The sequence below is a fragment of the Tyto alba genome, unplaced genomic scaffold (genome assembly GCF_018691265.1).
Source record: "Tyto alba isolate M040663 unplaced genomic scaffold, T.alba_DEE_v4.0 Super-Scaffold_48, whole genome shotgun sequence".
Classification (NCBI taxonomy): Eukaryota; Metazoa; Chordata; class Aves; order Strigiformes; family Tytonidae; genus Tyto; species Tyto alba.
Genome location: NW_024881324.1, coordinates 6,465,494 through 6,482,642, shown reverse-complemented (window position 1 = coordinate 6,482,642; position 17,149 = coordinate 6,465,494). Strand labels below are relative to the sequence as shown.

The 17,149-nt window shown below is 38.2% G+C and overlaps 1 protein-coding gene across 4 annotated transcripts in view; it reads left to right on the top strand.

Moving 5' to 3' along the window:
- The window catches only part of CDKAL1 (CDK5 regulatory subunit associated protein 1 like 1), a 432,929-nt gene that overhangs the window by 259,971 nt on the left and 155,809 nt on the right, over positions 1-17,149 (top strand). For all 4 annotated transcript variants that reach the window (XM_042806719.1, XM_042806718.1, XM_042806720.1 and 1 more), the window contains one exon: positions 12,663-12,829. In XM_042806719.1, coding sequence (XP_042662653.1) covers positions 12,663-12,829 — 167 coding nt within the window. The remainder of the gene's footprint in view (positions 1-12,662; positions 12,830-17,149) is intronic.

The window sequence follows — 17,149 nt, the reverse complement described above, 5'->3', positions numbered from 1 at the left end:
CTGCAGAGTATATGGGAGTATACATTTTAATTTTTTTAGTCATGTTTTGGGTTAGATATTTGATGACTTTGTAGTGCAGCTTATTTGTATGCATTTTATTTCTTTGTCCAACTTAAGGATATGGGGTTTGGCATGTTTAGTAAAACTGATCTAGAAAATATCCCATCTATCATGATCAGAAAATACAAACATATGCAAAAAAATACTCTGTCGACTATTGGATCATATTTCTTTCAGGAAAATGAGGAACATTTTTGCATAGCATTTGTGTTTGATTTGTGATTCCTCTAGAAAGTTTAGGTTGCAATTCCTCTTCAGGGCGCATAGAGCCCTGAAAGAAAATTATTCTTTAAGTTCCTCTAAAGATCACTTATTTGTGGAATTCGGAAGCCACATATCAGTTGTACACTTCTGTGACTTGCTTGCAATGCTGCTGCTGAGCGGATTAGTCATCGATACACTGTGCTAACAGTAAGTGTTGAATGGCTAAATATTTAAAATTGTATTATATATTTTATTTATATATTTATAAATTTAATATATAAATTATATGTATAAGTTATATTAAAATAGGTACTGACAACAGAAGAAAGACGTCACTCAGTACTTGGACTCTTTGGCCTGAAACTTATTTACGATTAATTGTTTTCCTGGTATCACTGCCAGTTGCAGGTTCTACAGTTAAATTGAACAAAATCATGTGGTACAAATAGCACTTAGCAATAAGAATATTCACGAGATTTTTGTGCTTGTTCACAAAAGACATACCTTTATGGTATGCTATTCCAATGATTTTTCTTTTTGTGCTTGACTTGTGAAGATTTTATGTAAGACGGACTGAATTGCTGCTGCCTGGAATAATTTTTCTCCAAACTGATTTCCCCGGGCCCCTTGAAGTATGTGGTAAGCAGCGGCCATCGACACGACCACCACCGGGGAGGAATTGCACCACTCGCGCTAACTGCTGTGGCAGTTTGTGTGTTCCTGTCCCAGAGACGTGTTCCTGTAGCACATGTGCACACACCAGTCAGGCTTTGGGACCCGGCCTTCCCTCCCTGCTCCTCTCCTTTCTAAAACCCAATCCACACTCTCTCTTTAATCACCTACAGACGGGTGCTTCCACACTGCGGGTTGGATGGGTCGCCTAAAACTGAACTCTCTGAGATGGTAGAAAATACTCTAGATGGAAAAGCCATCTCAAGAAACAAAAGAACAAGTAATAACAGCATTATGCCTCAACCATTAAAACTGCTGTGCAGAGAAGTAGTATTTGAAATACAATTACCTGATTTGAAGGGAAATGTGATCTCCTAGTGTTAGGGGTAGGTCATTAAAGAAGTCTTTAAGGCAAGCATGTTTTTTTTTATCATGATTTCCCTAATGGTGGCTTTCTAACAGTTCATGTAGCTGAGCAGCTGTTGTAAGATTTGTGAAGCTCAATACCTTTATAAATTTTTTCCTCAAATTACATCACTGGGTTGTCTTTCAGAGCTAAATGTAGGATGTAGAGGTGTCGCTAAATAGGTATAAGGAACACATTGCAGAAAATTTTATATGAAGACAAAGGTAAACTCGTATAACACTTGTAAACTTCTACCAAGTGTTTAAAGAAAAACTATTTAACAAATAGGGATATTATAAGATTATTTCAATAATTTTTGAAAAGCTTTCTTTCCTTCTACTCATTGTTTATAGATGGAATAATAAACTTTTTCTGAGTGACTAGGCTCTTGCTTAAATTCTAGTCTTGAAAAGATTCAGTAATTGCACTTTGGGTATTCTTTGGATAAATAGAAACTCATCTCTCTTAATTTTGATTTAATTTGTGCTCCTATATTAACATATAATAAGTTAATCAAAAGGCAAATTATTGTTTAGAATGAGACCATAATGGGCATTAATCTGTATGAGCAAAATACATCAATAACCTTCAAAACCCTTGAATGTTTTCTCTTTGACCACCCTGTGGACATCTCCAACAGATTTTAATTGCACTCTGATTATGAAATGTTTCAGTGATGTGTCACTGTATACTTTAAGTAAATGTAGTTTAAGGTGATTACACACCAACGAGGCTCTGGGTACTCAGTGAGAAATCAGTAGGTACACTTAGATGACTTCAAGTTTTAGGATTAGGGAAACTATATTATCAGTGCTATACAAGCATTCTCCCTTTTGGTCAAGTTGACCCATCTAGAGCGCAGAGAAAATACCATCCATTTGAGAAAATATTTTAAGTACTAATGAACATTAAATGAGGGTTTTGACGAAATTATGGAATATATAGGAATTATGATGTTATTTCTATCCGTAGATTAATTTTTAATGTATATTTTCCTGATTATTCTTTTTTCTCTTGGGGAAAAAAAAAAAAAAGAGACAACACCTTAGTACTTGGTTACTTAGTGACTTGCTGCTAAGTTGTTTTGCTTGCAGTCAGGTGCAGTGACAAGTTGACATACTTGTAGATACAGGTTGTATTATTCTTAAGGAATGGTGTTATCTATGCTATCATGAGGGGGGAACTTTAGATAAGGATTATCATCCTCGGAAACTGTATTTACACATTACCCCTCTATATTGCTGTGTGGCTTATGGAATTGGGGTCCCCTGGGTGCATACTGTGTATAGCCAACCACTGTGCCCTTACACACGCTGACTGTTTTCCTTCCTTTCTTCTATTCTATGATATAGCAGCGTGCCAGATTCTTGAGCTATTTTCTCACTTTATACAAAGAATAATTGTAATTAAAATCAATCTTTTCCTTAGAATTCAGTGCTTTAGCATAAAATATGACTGTATTCTGTGTTGCTGTTTGAGGTTTACATTATTATATCTTGGCTCATAACTTAGTGTGAAACAAAGCATTTGACACTTTCATATTTGACACTCGCGAGAGTACTTTCTTCTTATTTCTGTTTTTTTGTTGGTTTTTTTTTTTTTTTTTTTGTGTGTGAATAGAACGTGTGACATTCTAAAAGACGTCTCCCCTAATCCTGGGATATGTAGCAGAGCAGAGATTATTTATTCGTTCTTGTTAGCTTTTCAGTCAAAGACAGACATAATCTATCTTCTTTCTTTGATTACTTTTTATAATGTCAACATTTTACCATCACTCAAATTATTTCCAAATAATTTTCAGGTAATTTTTAAAATGTTATCTGTAAATACCCAAAATGTTGTTTCTTCCTGCTCTTGCTGTTCATCTGTTTAAAAAAGAAGTCAGAAACATTGAATGAAATAGGACTATATGATTCAGCTCTTGAAAATGCAAGAAATTTGAGCAGGAGAATGCTTCTGAAGGATGAGTTTCCATGTCAAATTTCTCTAACACACCTTGGTAGCTTGTGTGCAAGCTGCTGTTGTAGAATTTTAAGATACTGTCTTTCTGAACTCAGATTCAGAGAGTTATTTAGCTTGGCTACAAACATTTTTAATGATTGAAACTTGGTATGCCATGTTACTTCCCAAGAATTAATCAGTTTCCATGAAAACATGTTGTTTAAATTAATCCAAACTCATTAGCACTACAGAGATGGATACTCGGTAAAAAGCCTCCATTAATTAGCACTGCATCCTGTAATATGCCCACAGCTCATGACCATTTCCTTGAATTTGTGCAGTGTGTGACCCTTTGCATCTGATACTTCATCTACAGCAGACCGATAGCCTATGTTTTGCTTTTAAAACATCAAGCATATGTTATAATGAGTGGCACATTACTCTTTTTTTCCCAATGAATTCCTAAGTCATAAACCAGATTTCTCATATGCCTCATTTTGAATTCAGAGTTCAAAGCAGATTTCTCATTTGTGTTTTGACAACAGGTATAGGAGTAATAAATTTTAGTTCTTCTGTTTTTAAGTTTATTGAAATTTTTCTCCTTCTCTTTTCAGGAGCTAAAGAGTATTTCTACAGGATGCTAGAGGGCTGAGTGCTCTCTTCTTTTAGTACAAGAACAACATGAGCATATTTTGTGAGGCATAGAGCTGAGAACAGTAATTCCACACTTCAGGGCCCTGCATATCTATATGCTGTATACAGGGCTGCAGAACAACAACTCTAAACTCATGCCTCTGTTTTCAGAAATAGCTTTCCTTTAAGTCCCTTTTTGCAAAATCCATTCTTTATGGTCCCCCAGTCCTTTAAGCTTTAATTTCTTGGTGCCTGTACCGTTTCCTATCTCTGAACTTGCTTCTTCAATAGTGTTTTTGGTTCAGCAAAGAACAAGTTAACATCAGCTGATTCTGTCCCTGATCATTAATACACAGAAGACGTTTATTCTGTTAACTTAGGCAGTACATGTCCACCATCTTTGAAAACCAACTTAATCCTTGTAGGATGTCTGTATATGAAATGACAAATTTCAGTTTTATCTTTTTTTCATCTGGCAAGAATAATGAGCAAGTGGAAATTTTTTATTATTTTTTTTTTTAATTTCTGCAAGAGGTAACCTTCAAAACAGGTCACTGTGTATGTAACACCTGCCTGAAAATAAGAGGATCACAGGCAGGTGACCAGCAAAAAAAGCACAGACTTTGCTCTTCAAGAGCAACTTCTTCAACCCGAGAAATAGGACCAATTCATGAAATACAACCGTGGGGTTTTTTTTCCCAATCCTTTCCTCCCCCTTTCTCTTCAAACTGGCTACAAAACTCAATTTATCATCATGATGTATGGTACCATTAATCCTCCTTGAAAGCAGGATGCATAATGCTGCAGTGTTGGCACTGAGCAAACTTCTGCGGCCTGACTGTCTTGATGCCCTTTTGAGTCTCTCTTGTTCTAGCAGAATGAAAGTGGACTTACAATAAGTTTAGCTATCATGCTGTTTGCAACAGCAAGTGACCTATTACACTGTTCCCTTTCCTTCCCCCCCTCTTCCTCTCCCTTTTGCTAACACACTATATCTACAAAACAAGCGAGACAGGGCTGCTAGTTTATGCCCCAGTAGTAAGCTATCAGGAACAGAGGTCCCTATAGGGGTAGAATGACCTCTTTTATAAGCAAGGACAAGGGTTTGCTTTGTGGGAGAGAGAAACCTCTTCTACTCTTTTTGGTATGTACTGATCAGTTGGCCCTATCTGCTGCACACTTTTTATTGGGAACTCTCTATTTCTAACTTTTTTTTTTTTTTTTTTTTGTAATTAATACAATAGAAAGAAGGAATAATTTTCACTAAACTTTAGCTGCTATCACAAGCCTGCTCATTCCTTGTTTCAAAGTACTCCTCGTATCAAAATACTTTGCTTATCAATATAGTCACAGAAGTACACAAAAGAAACAATATGTGATACAAATTGTAAAACTGCTAAACCCTCCAACAGTCACACGTAGTAAACTTCCTCTGTAAATGCCTGGATGGTAAAGCATTTGCTGCAAAAGAAGCAGTTGTTTTTGAGACTTCCAAGCAATTAATTTAGATGATTAAGAAAATTCAGTGGACCCATGTTCTGAACAGTTGAATCAGTTTCATCTTTCAGATGCATGGCTTTTGAAAAGGAAAAACTTGAATAAATCGTTTGTGGCTTCTTTCACTTTCATAACCACAGAAGATAAAGTGGAAAGCCACCATTAGTCATATGGCTATTAGATTCTCTATCAGACTTCACATCTAAGTATAAAGCAGATGGTAGAGTATCCTTTCATTAAAGTTAACTTGGTGTTACTAAAGAGTAGATTGGTAGCTACGCCAGTTAGTTGTGTTCATTTCCTAAGCACTCTAATATATGTGTCATCCTGTGGGTAGCAGAAAGCACAACTGCTTTAAAGACTTGTACTGAACTAAGCACTTGCAAAACATAGCTGTAGTTTTTGTAACTGCAGACTGGCATCCAGAAGTGGTAGAAACAATCCTGCAATGAGAGGCATCCAAGTGTGCTGAGAGTGCCGGCTGCTGTCATTATGAGGCTGCTCTCCCTCATCATTCAAGGGACATGGCACTCAGGGTCGATTCGTGATGTCTGGAAAAAGGGAAATGTCACCATGCCCTTCAGGAAGAGCAAGAAGGGGGATCTGGGGAACTAGGGGGCAGCTGAACCTCGCGCTCTATGGGGGCAAACCCTCCTGGGAGCCACCTCAAGGCACACAAAAGACAAGAGGGTGTTTGGGAACAGCAAGCATGGATTTACCAGTGGCAAATCATGTGAGTGGCCTGTGTGACTTTTCTGGCTTTGTGGAGAAGAGGAAAGCCGTGGAGTTTTGGTGTTTTGGAGTGGGTTGGTTTGGGGTTTCTTTGGGGAGCAGGAGTGAGTGGGTCATTTGTGGTTTTTTGTTTGTTTTGGTGGATCTGGGGTGGGTGGAGAGATTTTTTTTTTTTTTTAGGGATATCTGTTTTGGTTTGAGGTTTTTGGGTGTTTTTTTTTAACCTCGAATTTAGCTAGAACTTCATCATAATTTCCCATAATATTCTTGGATTGGTGAGATATGGGCTGGATAAGTAGATGGTAAGGTGGCTAAAAGAATTGGCTGGACTGCCAGGCTCAGAGGGTGGTGATCCATGGTATAAAGTCTAGCTGGTGGTTACTAATGGTGTTTTCCAGGAATTGATACTGGGGCTGGTATTTCATGTCTTTATTAACGGTGTGGACAGTGTGATAGAGTGCATTTTGAGCAATTTGGGAGATGATACCAAACTGGAGGAATAGCTGACTGGCTGGAGGGCAGGGATAATATCGCAAGGGACCTTAACCATCTGGAGAAATGGATTGAGTAACTTAATGAAGTTCAACAAAGCCACGTAAAATATCCTGAAATCCACGACAAAATAACACCATGTTGCAGTATGGATGTGGAGAGCTGACCGGCTGCAAAGCAGCTTGGCGGACTTCGGAGCTCCTCTGGGCAAGCTGCTCAACATGAGTCAGCAGTGAAACCCCTTTGAAATTCTCTGCTGCGTCCTATTAGCAAGAGTGGAACCTTAGGCCCAGGGGAGTGACTAGTGCCTTGCATTTGGCAATCATGAGACCTCACAGAGAGTGCTCTGTCCAGTTTTGGACACCCCAGGACAAGGCTTACTGACGAACTAGAGCAATTCAGCAGCGGGCCACTGAAATGGCTGGGAGGATGGAGCACGTGACATATGAAAAATTGATTTTTTTTTTTTTTGAGCTTTTGAAGAGAAAGCTAGGAGGGGATCTTACTGCTGTGTACGACTGCCTAATGGCAGTATAGAGAAGGCAGAGCCAGACTGTCTTGTAGTCAGACAGGTCTTGCAGGGAGAGGATGAGAGGTAGAAGGACAAGTTGCAACACAGGGAATTGCGATTAGGTTCAAGGAAAAGTATTATACCCTGAAGGTGGTCAAATATTGGAACAGATTACCCAAAGTGCTGTGGTATTTCTGTCCTTGGAAATATTCAAAACACAACTGCACAAGAGCCTGAGCAGTCTAATTGGATCTGATTTGAGGAGGAGATTGGATTAGGTTACCTCCAGAGGTCCGTTGCAACCTGAGCTACTCTGTGATCCCACTAAAAGGAGTTTTCACCATGTGTAAAGAATTGTCTTTACCTTTTGGCTTGCCTGATGACCACATAAAATAGAATTTGTTCAGGCTTTTAAATTAAGTCACTGTGTGTAGCAGGTCTTTATGCAATACTAATCAACGCTTCAAAGCAATTTATGCTATTAAAGAGGTATTTAAAAGCTATTGATTATGACTCTAATAGTGAAAATTCAGATACATATTTTCTGGTCCTCATTTTGAAGTGCACTAATGCTGAACAGACTTTCCTGGCCACTCAACCAGCCATTGCTTCCTCCTGTGTTGTAAAGGGCTGGTTAAGCCAGTCATCCTTTTGCAAGGCTTTCTCCTTTAACAAGCGTTTTGGGAACCTAGTAATTTCTTCAAGGGTTGAATTCCAGTATGTCAGCCAACATTCATGATGCTGTTCAGGTCTTGCTCTGCTATTCATGGGAAGCGTTCAAGAAACAGGAGTGGACAATCATCTTTCACTTCCTTAAGACTGCCCAGAAGGGTTAAAAAAAGAAATCTTTTGGAAAGAGGAAATATGTTTGGGTGTAATAAAGGTCCTCTAGAAAGTCAGGCTATGAGACATCTAGAGCTTTGTCCCTCAAACTAAAAATGAGCCTGTGGTGGGACCGGTTTGTTTGTAGCATAGAGTTGCGGTACTGCGTTCATCTGAATGATACATTGCTGAATGATAAGCTGACCCACATATTCCAGAATATGGAAAAACATTGATCCTTTAGATAATAGCCTGACAGCTTGCCTCTTTCACCATTGCTGTACCTAGACCTGTGTTTTTTCTTCAGTCTACTTTTTTCAACATCTGCTTGTCAGATACCCTACAGTTTCTAATTGTGACAGTTAAGTGTGAGTTACTTTTTGTGGCTGGGATAGCTTGTGTTTGTACAGGGTCGTGTGTAACTCCATTCTCTCTCTCCTTTAGAAGTCCTGTGTATATACAAATCAAATAGGGATGTCCTGGTGAACTGGAAACCAATCCTTCCAAACCTCTATTAGAACCAGTGAGTTGCTCCCAGTTTTTTGTTGCAGTCTTTCAGGAAGTCCCTACAGTGGGATCTGTCAGTGGTGATCCACGTGTTTGAACTGACTGACTAAGAGGAGGCCTGGACTCTTACATGGCGAATCAATGCTTGCACAGTACTTCAGAAGTAGAGGAGGAATTTAATTCCTCTAAATCTCGTTTTCTGTTTAAACTTGCATTATATTCAGGTTGATACAGTGATATGGTGTGTACACAGATGTCTTCACAGTTTCTCAGTTAAGGCACTGATTCAGTAAAGTAATCTAGCACATGAGCTGCAGCAGGTATGTAAATAGTGCCTGTAAAATCCATGCTGAACAAATAAGGGGAAACTCAAATAATTAAATAGAAAATAAATTTATGTAGGGTAAGCTCATTCTGAACAATGAGCACACTTAAAATTAATTTGACTTTTCCAAGCCTTTCTCTCCGTCTTTGCCTATGATTTTTTTTTTTAATTCTAAGGGTGTGATCAGGATTGGCAGGATCAGATTGATCGTCCTCAAGTCTGCAGGCAGTTTTTGACAAACAATTTAAGTCAGACCTCCCCGTGGCAGATGGTCTTTCAGATTTCTGTGGTACAATGGGAGAGGTATTTCTATGTACAGTACTGCAGGCTGCCGTAAGAATTCACCGGTGGAGAAGGAATAGCAAGGAGGTTGGGCAGTTATTGATAAGCATATGTGGGCTACTGAGAAGGTCAGAATCGGGGGCCTCCCATCGAGGCAGCCTGCAGAGAATTGTGCTGCTGGAGAAGCCACTCCTCACAGGAGAGAGGAGAACGACAAGAAGGGAAGGAGAAGAAAAAAACAAAGGGATTTTGTGATTGAATTTCATTTGTACGAAGGTACAGTGGGTTAATAAATTGGAGAATTTCAGCAGGATTGGTGTCTGATATTTTAACATCTTCAGATGTTTTTGTAGATTGAAGTAAATTCATTTTTCAAATGGACTAGATTTCCCTTTAGTTTAAAAGATGTTTGCCACTGCTGAAAACACTGTTTACAATAGTGGCGTAAAGCAAAATGAAAAACGCTCAGCATTTTTTATTAAAGAAATTAATCATTTCAAATAGGCTCTAAAACAAATGCACATATCTCCTAAAAGTGACAGTTGTAGGATTTCTTGTCTCCTTTATGACAAGGATTGTTCAGACTGCCCCCACAAAAATGCAGTTAAAGCCCATGTCAGATAATCTGCCATGACTATTTTTTATTTTGAGACATTGGAGAAGGAATAGGCTCAGAACCTCCTTCATTTACTTGGAACCTATTCTTTTTCCAACATTTTTCATTCTCAGTCATCTCCAATTACAGCAGAGCAGAGATCAGAAGCCAGCTGCTGAGGTTACTCTTTTGTGCTGGGTGGTGATGGCAGAGTGAGAAATAAGCTATGAGCTGTGACCAAAGGCAGACTTGTAATTACTTGAATGTAATGATAATTGGCCTTAATACTGTGACAAATGCTCTGAGTTTGCACATCCAAACTCTGCAGTTTCAATCGGTTTTCTTGTTTACAAAATCAGCTTGCCTTTATTAGCACCAAAATTACCCAGTAAAAGAATGGTGAATGGTCGAGTGAGGTTCACTGCAAAAGAAATGGGAAAAAAAAAATACCGTATGTGATTAGACAGTGGATTGAAATGGGTACCTGTGCAGGGCTGGAGTTCCGAGGGGAAGAGGGTTGAATGAGAATAGGAAGTGTTGATTCACTTTATTAATACTGTTTGAGAGGTCTGGTGTTTTCTCCTCTTACCTGGTATAAATTTAGACTCCTAAACTCAGGATGCAAAGGATTAGAATAAACAGCCTAACAACAGTTGACACCAAACCTCTATCACGCACAGTTGTGTACAGAGTTGATTTACCCTACTTGTAAATACTTAGCATTCACAGCAGCTTTCAGGATTTGAAAATCCATTTTGTCAGCCTGAAACTGGGGCATGAACTTTCTCCTAAAATACAGGTGTCCATCCCCCTCTCATATTAAGACTACATCCTTGGCTCTCTCAGCATGAATTATTCCCATTGCTTGTTGTTCAACACCCTGATTGGAGAGCAGATGAGACAGTTATTCCCGTTGTTGCTGATTTACTATTACAGCTGTTTCCTCTTCTTGTGATTTAATTCGAAGTTTCAGCCCACCAGGGGGCTAATGGTCCCCACCTATGCAGCTTTAAAAGATCACTGTTGTTTTCCACAGCAACATTATTTCCATTCCTAGCCAGTGATTTATTTTTTTTTCCTCCATGTTCCTCTGGTAACTGTGAGGCAGTATTCCATTAGCCATTTTAATGAAAAAAAAACAAGAAAAAAAACAAACCCAAAACCTATGAAACTATTGAGATTGAAAACTTAAAAATTAGAATGACTTTGTTTCAGTAAAAACTCAGCAAGTAAATTACTCTGTTTTGCAGTGTTTTAATGGCTATTGGAGACTGATATTAAATAAAAAAAAAAATATATATATATATAAAAGACATTAGCCATCATTTAGATCCTCTATGTTTCCCATATTTTTAAAATGTAACATACATAGTTCACTTCTTTTTTTCCATATCTCAGGAAAATGTAGGGCACATGGCAAACCCTGGAGTATGTTTCATGGTATGGTACTGCCTGTAGTGAGATGAATTCCGAAAAAATTAGCAACTACAGTGGAATCCAAGGTGTGATGGTACACTGCTAGCAGATTCTGCATACCTGATCAGGCCCGAGGGAGCTCAGCTTGAGTCTGACTACAGAGCTGTGACTGCAAGCTGGATAACCAAGAATACTTGCAAGAACAGAATTATACACCTCTCTCACTAACTTACTCTTGAATCAAAACTTAAGAAGTGATGAGTTTCTTGGTTTACCTTTAATTTTTAAGTAATCTTAGTTCTAAATAATAAATGATCTTGAAAACCTTTTTGAACAACCAGAATTAACTCTGATGCTCAGCATAGCCTGCTGCCTGCCTTTATTGTTATAGTGGGAGTCTAAGAATGGCAGTCTTGAGTTTACATTTCTGTAAAACTTTTGGATTTCTAGGTTTATTTCTCTTTATATGGTTCAGATTTGTGTTTATGTTTTCCACCTCTTAAGTAAATATTTGTAATATAAGCATTTACATTTTGTGATACATCCTCTGCTGGTCCAAAGAGTGCTTTGATTAATTATTTTATCTTCTAGTGTTTGGATGTTTTCTTTACAGGTTCATCGGTTATTGGTATTAGAAATTTAACTCTTCACTGAGTTAATGGTATCCTGTCTCATGGGAATCATAGGAGTCTTACTCCCAGCCACCCTGGTTTTGATGGTTTATTTCTTGCTTTGGGGCAGTGAGGAGGTAGATTGCATCGCATTGCAAAAAGGGTGGAAGCTGGGCAGGCTGATAGAAGTGGCTGTGTGAAACCTCATTGCTTTCAACTATTATTAAAGGGTGGTGCAATCTTTCCCCTCTTTGAGCAGGAGGATATTATTACCAACTATCAGTGTTCAAGGTCACTACTCTTTATAATATAAATCAAATATACTACTTCCTAAGCCCTGATTGATGGAAAATAAAGTATTAACTGCCAGGAAACAGGTTTTCCGACACTATCACTCAGTCATGCAGTGGTCACTAAGCTCTTCAATGCAACCTGAATATTGCATTGCTAATCGTGTGATTTAAGAATACCAGTTTTTCATAGTTATTCCAGGAAAAATGTTAATCAGTGTGCTTTAGAGGTATTTTTGCTTATTGGAAGTTTACCAGTTAATAAGTTAACTACTAGTAACAGCTATTAATGCAAACTCTTTGCTTGGGTAATGTCGCTTGCGGTGTTTGATGAATTGGGCTCAAAAAATAGAGCAGAGGACTAAACTTGACTGACTTGCTGTAGAGGCAGCGCAGAATTAGTCATTGGCTGTGAATGTTAATCACTCCACAGCAATGATAATTTACAGCATTGTTGTGGCACTCTTGCACTCATAAAATGAACTTAATAACCCACTGCTACCCATGGGATAAGCCTTCCTTCTCCTTCCCTCCCCCTTGCAATTGAATACCTAGTCTGGCTGCATAATAGCCTTGTGAAATACGGCATTAAAAAGAGTGAGCAGCTGTATGATAAAATAAACAGCTCTAAAACAGATTTGTTAATTATCTCTTTCTTTTATTCAGAGGGTGTTTGTGAGATCTGGCTGACCAGCGAAGACACAGGGGCTTATGGCAGAGACATTGGCACAGACCTCCCTACGCTTCTGTGGAGGCTGGTTGAAGCTATTCCTGAGGGAGCTATGCTGAGGCTTGGCATGACAAACCCTCCCTATATTTTAGAGCATCTGGAGGTAAGGAAGAAAAGAGAACCATTTATATGCCGGCATAGACGTTCATTGAGTGAGTAAGTGTGGAACCTTGCGTATAGTGTGTTTCATTTTTAAGCAGTAGCATAAAAAAATTATGGACTTCAAGTAAATCTATAGAATTAGACTAATGGTGTTTGTTAAGCCATTTGCCTAACACCGCAAGTTATCAAGATAATAAGATACGCAGATTATTTTGGAATGATAATATTACTGAGGTCTCTGACCTGTGGAGCTTTACTGTAGTGATGTTGCATTTGTGTGTGTACCTAGTGTTTTCAAGAACTAAAGGAAATGTCATTAGCAGGCGATGGACTGTGGGATTGAACTTCTCTTCCTGATACACCTCAGACAAATATTTCCAGGAACACTATATGCTGGTCTCACTCAACGACATATTAATTATCCGATGTTAAATGCTATTCTGAGAGTGTGTAGAGCTTCCATGATTAGAAATGGAAATTCTAAGTGTGATGCTGTGTTAAAAAAAAATTGTAACAAAGTAGTTCAGTGAGATTAGAAGCAACAAAGTGTACAACAATGTGATATTGAAAGAATATCATGTGTACACAGAGGAGGAAGTGAGAGTTTTGTCTCAAAGATAGGTTGGTTTGGTTGGATTCTGTCACCAAATTAATTTCTTGAAACTCATAGGAATTGTTTATAGAAAGAACCTGACTTTAAAGAGGAGGAAAAAGCAGGGAAGGGTAGAGCTTAAGGTAGATTTTGTAACCATGTACATCAGCAATATCCAGGTAAGTATCTGGTGTCCATGCTGCTTTCCCAAAGATATTATAGAATTAATAGTTGCACTTAGGTTTTCTTCAGATGTCAAGGACAGTATTTACTCACCGGATTGTTGTAACTTCACCTTTCCCTACTGAAGCTCATGGGCTAGAGAAATCTCATCTTGATAGGAATAAATTGGTTTTCACTTCACCAGCTGAAGAATACAAGCTGTAGAAAACAGCAAGAAATTTCACACGCTGTTATTTTATTCTTTGGTTTAATATACGCTTCACTAAGAGTCTTAACAACACACTGCATAGAAATCTTTAGGAAGTGGTTTAGTAGTATTTTTTAGAGCTTTGCATTCTGTCTCAAACTCTCATTTCTGTCATAAGTTTTTCTTCTTTTTTTATTTTAACATTTTTCAGCATCTTGTACAAAAGCAAATCAAGCTTTTAGCAGTTTTCACAGTTAGTGTCTTTGCTTTCATTTTTAACTCACATTATTAAAAGTGTTTTGGCATAGACTGCCGCTTTTGTCACTGCTGCTCATCTTACGAGTACTCTCAGAAGCTTTTTTTATTTTCTTTTTTTTCTTTTTTTTTTTTTTTAAATCAGTTGCTGGAAATAAGAAACTGCTCTGCACACCTAAGGGGCACTGTAGTAGTCTTAATTTGATATAATGTGAGTAAGGTGGAAGCTATGTTACTTTCCTTCAGTCGGTAGCCATCTTGGTGAGTGTGAGCATGTGACAAATCTGTGAATGGTTTTGGTTTATGATGTCTAACCTCCCTGTTTCTAAATTTTCTAGGAAGTGCTGTAAGTAGGACTCTCTTTGACCTGACTCGCGTTCAGGAAAAGTACTCCGATCTCTTTAAAAATGGATCTCTAAGTATAACAGCAGAGCAAGCAGAACGTGTGAAAGCCTATTGAAAATGTGTGTCTTGAATGTTGCTGTGCAGAACGTGTGTTATGTGTACACCAGCCTTTTGTACAATAGCAACATCTGCTGTTGCTTGTCCTCTTCCGTGTTTCATACAATTTCCAGTTTATATGATGTTTTTTAAGGATTATTTAATCACATTTCCGTGTTTCACGTATGACCAAGTATTTCTGAGCTTGTAATTCGGTGAAATAATTTTGATGATTTGTCAGACTAAGTTTGCAAAAATTTCTTTAACTTCTGCATTTTTGTCTAGTTCCATCTTCCAAGTTTACCAGACTTGTATCTGAAAGATCACTAGGGAATGTTGGCAGTCTCCTGCATACATTTTCACCAGACAAAATAAACTTTTTATGGGGAATGTGCTTTTAACTTTCCAGTTGAGGAGAAGGTAAAACTATGATTTGTTTCAAAAATAAAATAAATTAAATGAGAAGTCGATTAACCTTCATGTCAGTTGATTAGGATAAAATCCAGATGTAGTTCCGTTATCTCCTAAGAAAGGTATGAAGCTGTGTTACTGGTTGCAAAACTCTTTCATTAATTGTTTTAAAAGGTGTTGCATTTTATTAATTTATTTTGTTAGAAGCCATGCTGCTAACTAGGATGTTGTTTGGCTTTCTGCAAAAGAATTTTACACAGGAAAACATACTAATCATGTGTCACTTTTTGTATCCAATGAAAAGGAGAAAATTGTTCCAATCACATATCTTTTAAAAATTAGAAATTTTCAGCAATTCCGTACAACTGTACATATACAACTGCTAGGCAAAGGTTTATTTCACTTCAGTAAGGAACACCTGTCTCATAAGTGGCATAAAGCAACAGCAGATATGTAAAAGCATAAATCAGTTTTAAGATCTGGACAGAGCTTCCTTATAGACAGCTTAAAAACAGTTACTTTGATTCATTTACATTTTTTGCCATATTTATTCGAGCTTACCTGGAGGTAAAAGGTTTGGCCAGTTTTATGCCTCTCTTACTCATGTAGCCTCCAAAGCTAATAACGATGTTTGTATACATACATTTGTTTTCTCTCGTAACACTTAGATGTAAGTTAAATGTTTTAAAAATGCCAGTTTTCAAAAGCATTATGTACATTTTTTTTTTAATAGTGATTTGTAGTATTGCATAAACTCCTCTATCATTAGAACTGATTTTGTCCATAAGTAGGAGTTTTAAAAACATTTCACAAATATCTGTTTTCCTTCAAATAGCCGTGTATTTTGATCTCTGGTCATTCGAAGCATCAGGTCACTGGTTGTACGCTGATTGTATGCTTGGAATTTACAGGTTTCTTTTACTCTTTGCTGGAGTTTCCTCACCTTTCAATTGTCAGAATGGGAGGGGATTGGAAATAAAAGGAATAGGGATGTTCAGACTAATACTGTGAGTTGTAGATAGCACAGCTGCAGTAGAAGCAAAGAATTCCTCAGACCACAATAACAGTGCAGATGTCCTCAGTGAATGAGGAAGAAGTTGAAGCTATGGATAATATGGTTGAATAAAAGACTACACATTTTAAAAATGTATCACTTTATATACAATTGAAGCCTGAGTTGCACAACCCGTTCTAGCAGCCTGTGGAGCCATCCACAGAGGGGAGGTATCGTGAGTGTTGGGTTTTGCTGCCCTTGCCCTACACCTCAGTCCTTTGAAATATGCCCATCTTGTGTTGCTTGTGTTGCTCAGGTGAGTCTTTAAGATGTAGCTAGTCATGAGGTACTTCAGTTACATATTAATTAGTGTCTTGATAGTTCTCAGGAAAATAGATTATATCCACTGATGAAAATAATATAACTTTTTCATACCATGTGTATTTTCTGTGTATAGGTGGAATAGCTTTCTCCTTCACTAAAAGACACTTAGCCCACTTTTTGATAAGCTGCTTGATAAACTGCTTATAGATTGAAGTTTATTTGCAAGTGCCAAAAAGTTATTACGTGTTCTTATTTTTTTCCTCAAAAAAATCATTTCATAAACATATGCTGAAATACTGTCTGCTTAGAAAAAGCGTGCAGTGGGTGGGATTATGACCAGAGATCTATTTAAGCTGTCGACAGCATTTCCTTTGTACTGTATGCCCAGGTCTGTGTCTGGGCTTTAACCCTGTGAGTCTTTTGACTCATTAATAGAGTGTCCACATTCACGGGTTCTCTGGAAATAACGATGGAGGAACAGAAAATGCCACTCAGCTCGGGAGGGTTGCATCTGCCTCTGTATCTGGGAGTCAGTGGCTTAGTATCCACTAAGAAGTGCCAGGCAACAGCTCTGCTGTTCCCCTGATGCTGGAGGCCAGCACAAGGGCAGGAGGAGGAGGAGGAGGAGGAGGAGAGCTTCCCCTGGGTCGGGAGTGACGGGACTGGAGCAGAGGAGGGTGCTGAGGAAAGCTGCGGCTGCTTGTAATTGGCCTTCGGGCTCTCGTGCTGGGAGGTTTGGTAGATCTGGGGGCCTGGCCCAGCGGTCATTCAATCTCAGGTTTACCATAGGTAGGGAGTCAGTTTAAGTTTTCACATAATTTAAAATACTGACCATACACAGTGCCTTCAGGTATTGCTATCAGATAAATGCCGTTCTGTCCTTAACAATGTTTGTCATTTCAAGAGGAGCTGTTAATCTGATGAAAATCATCAT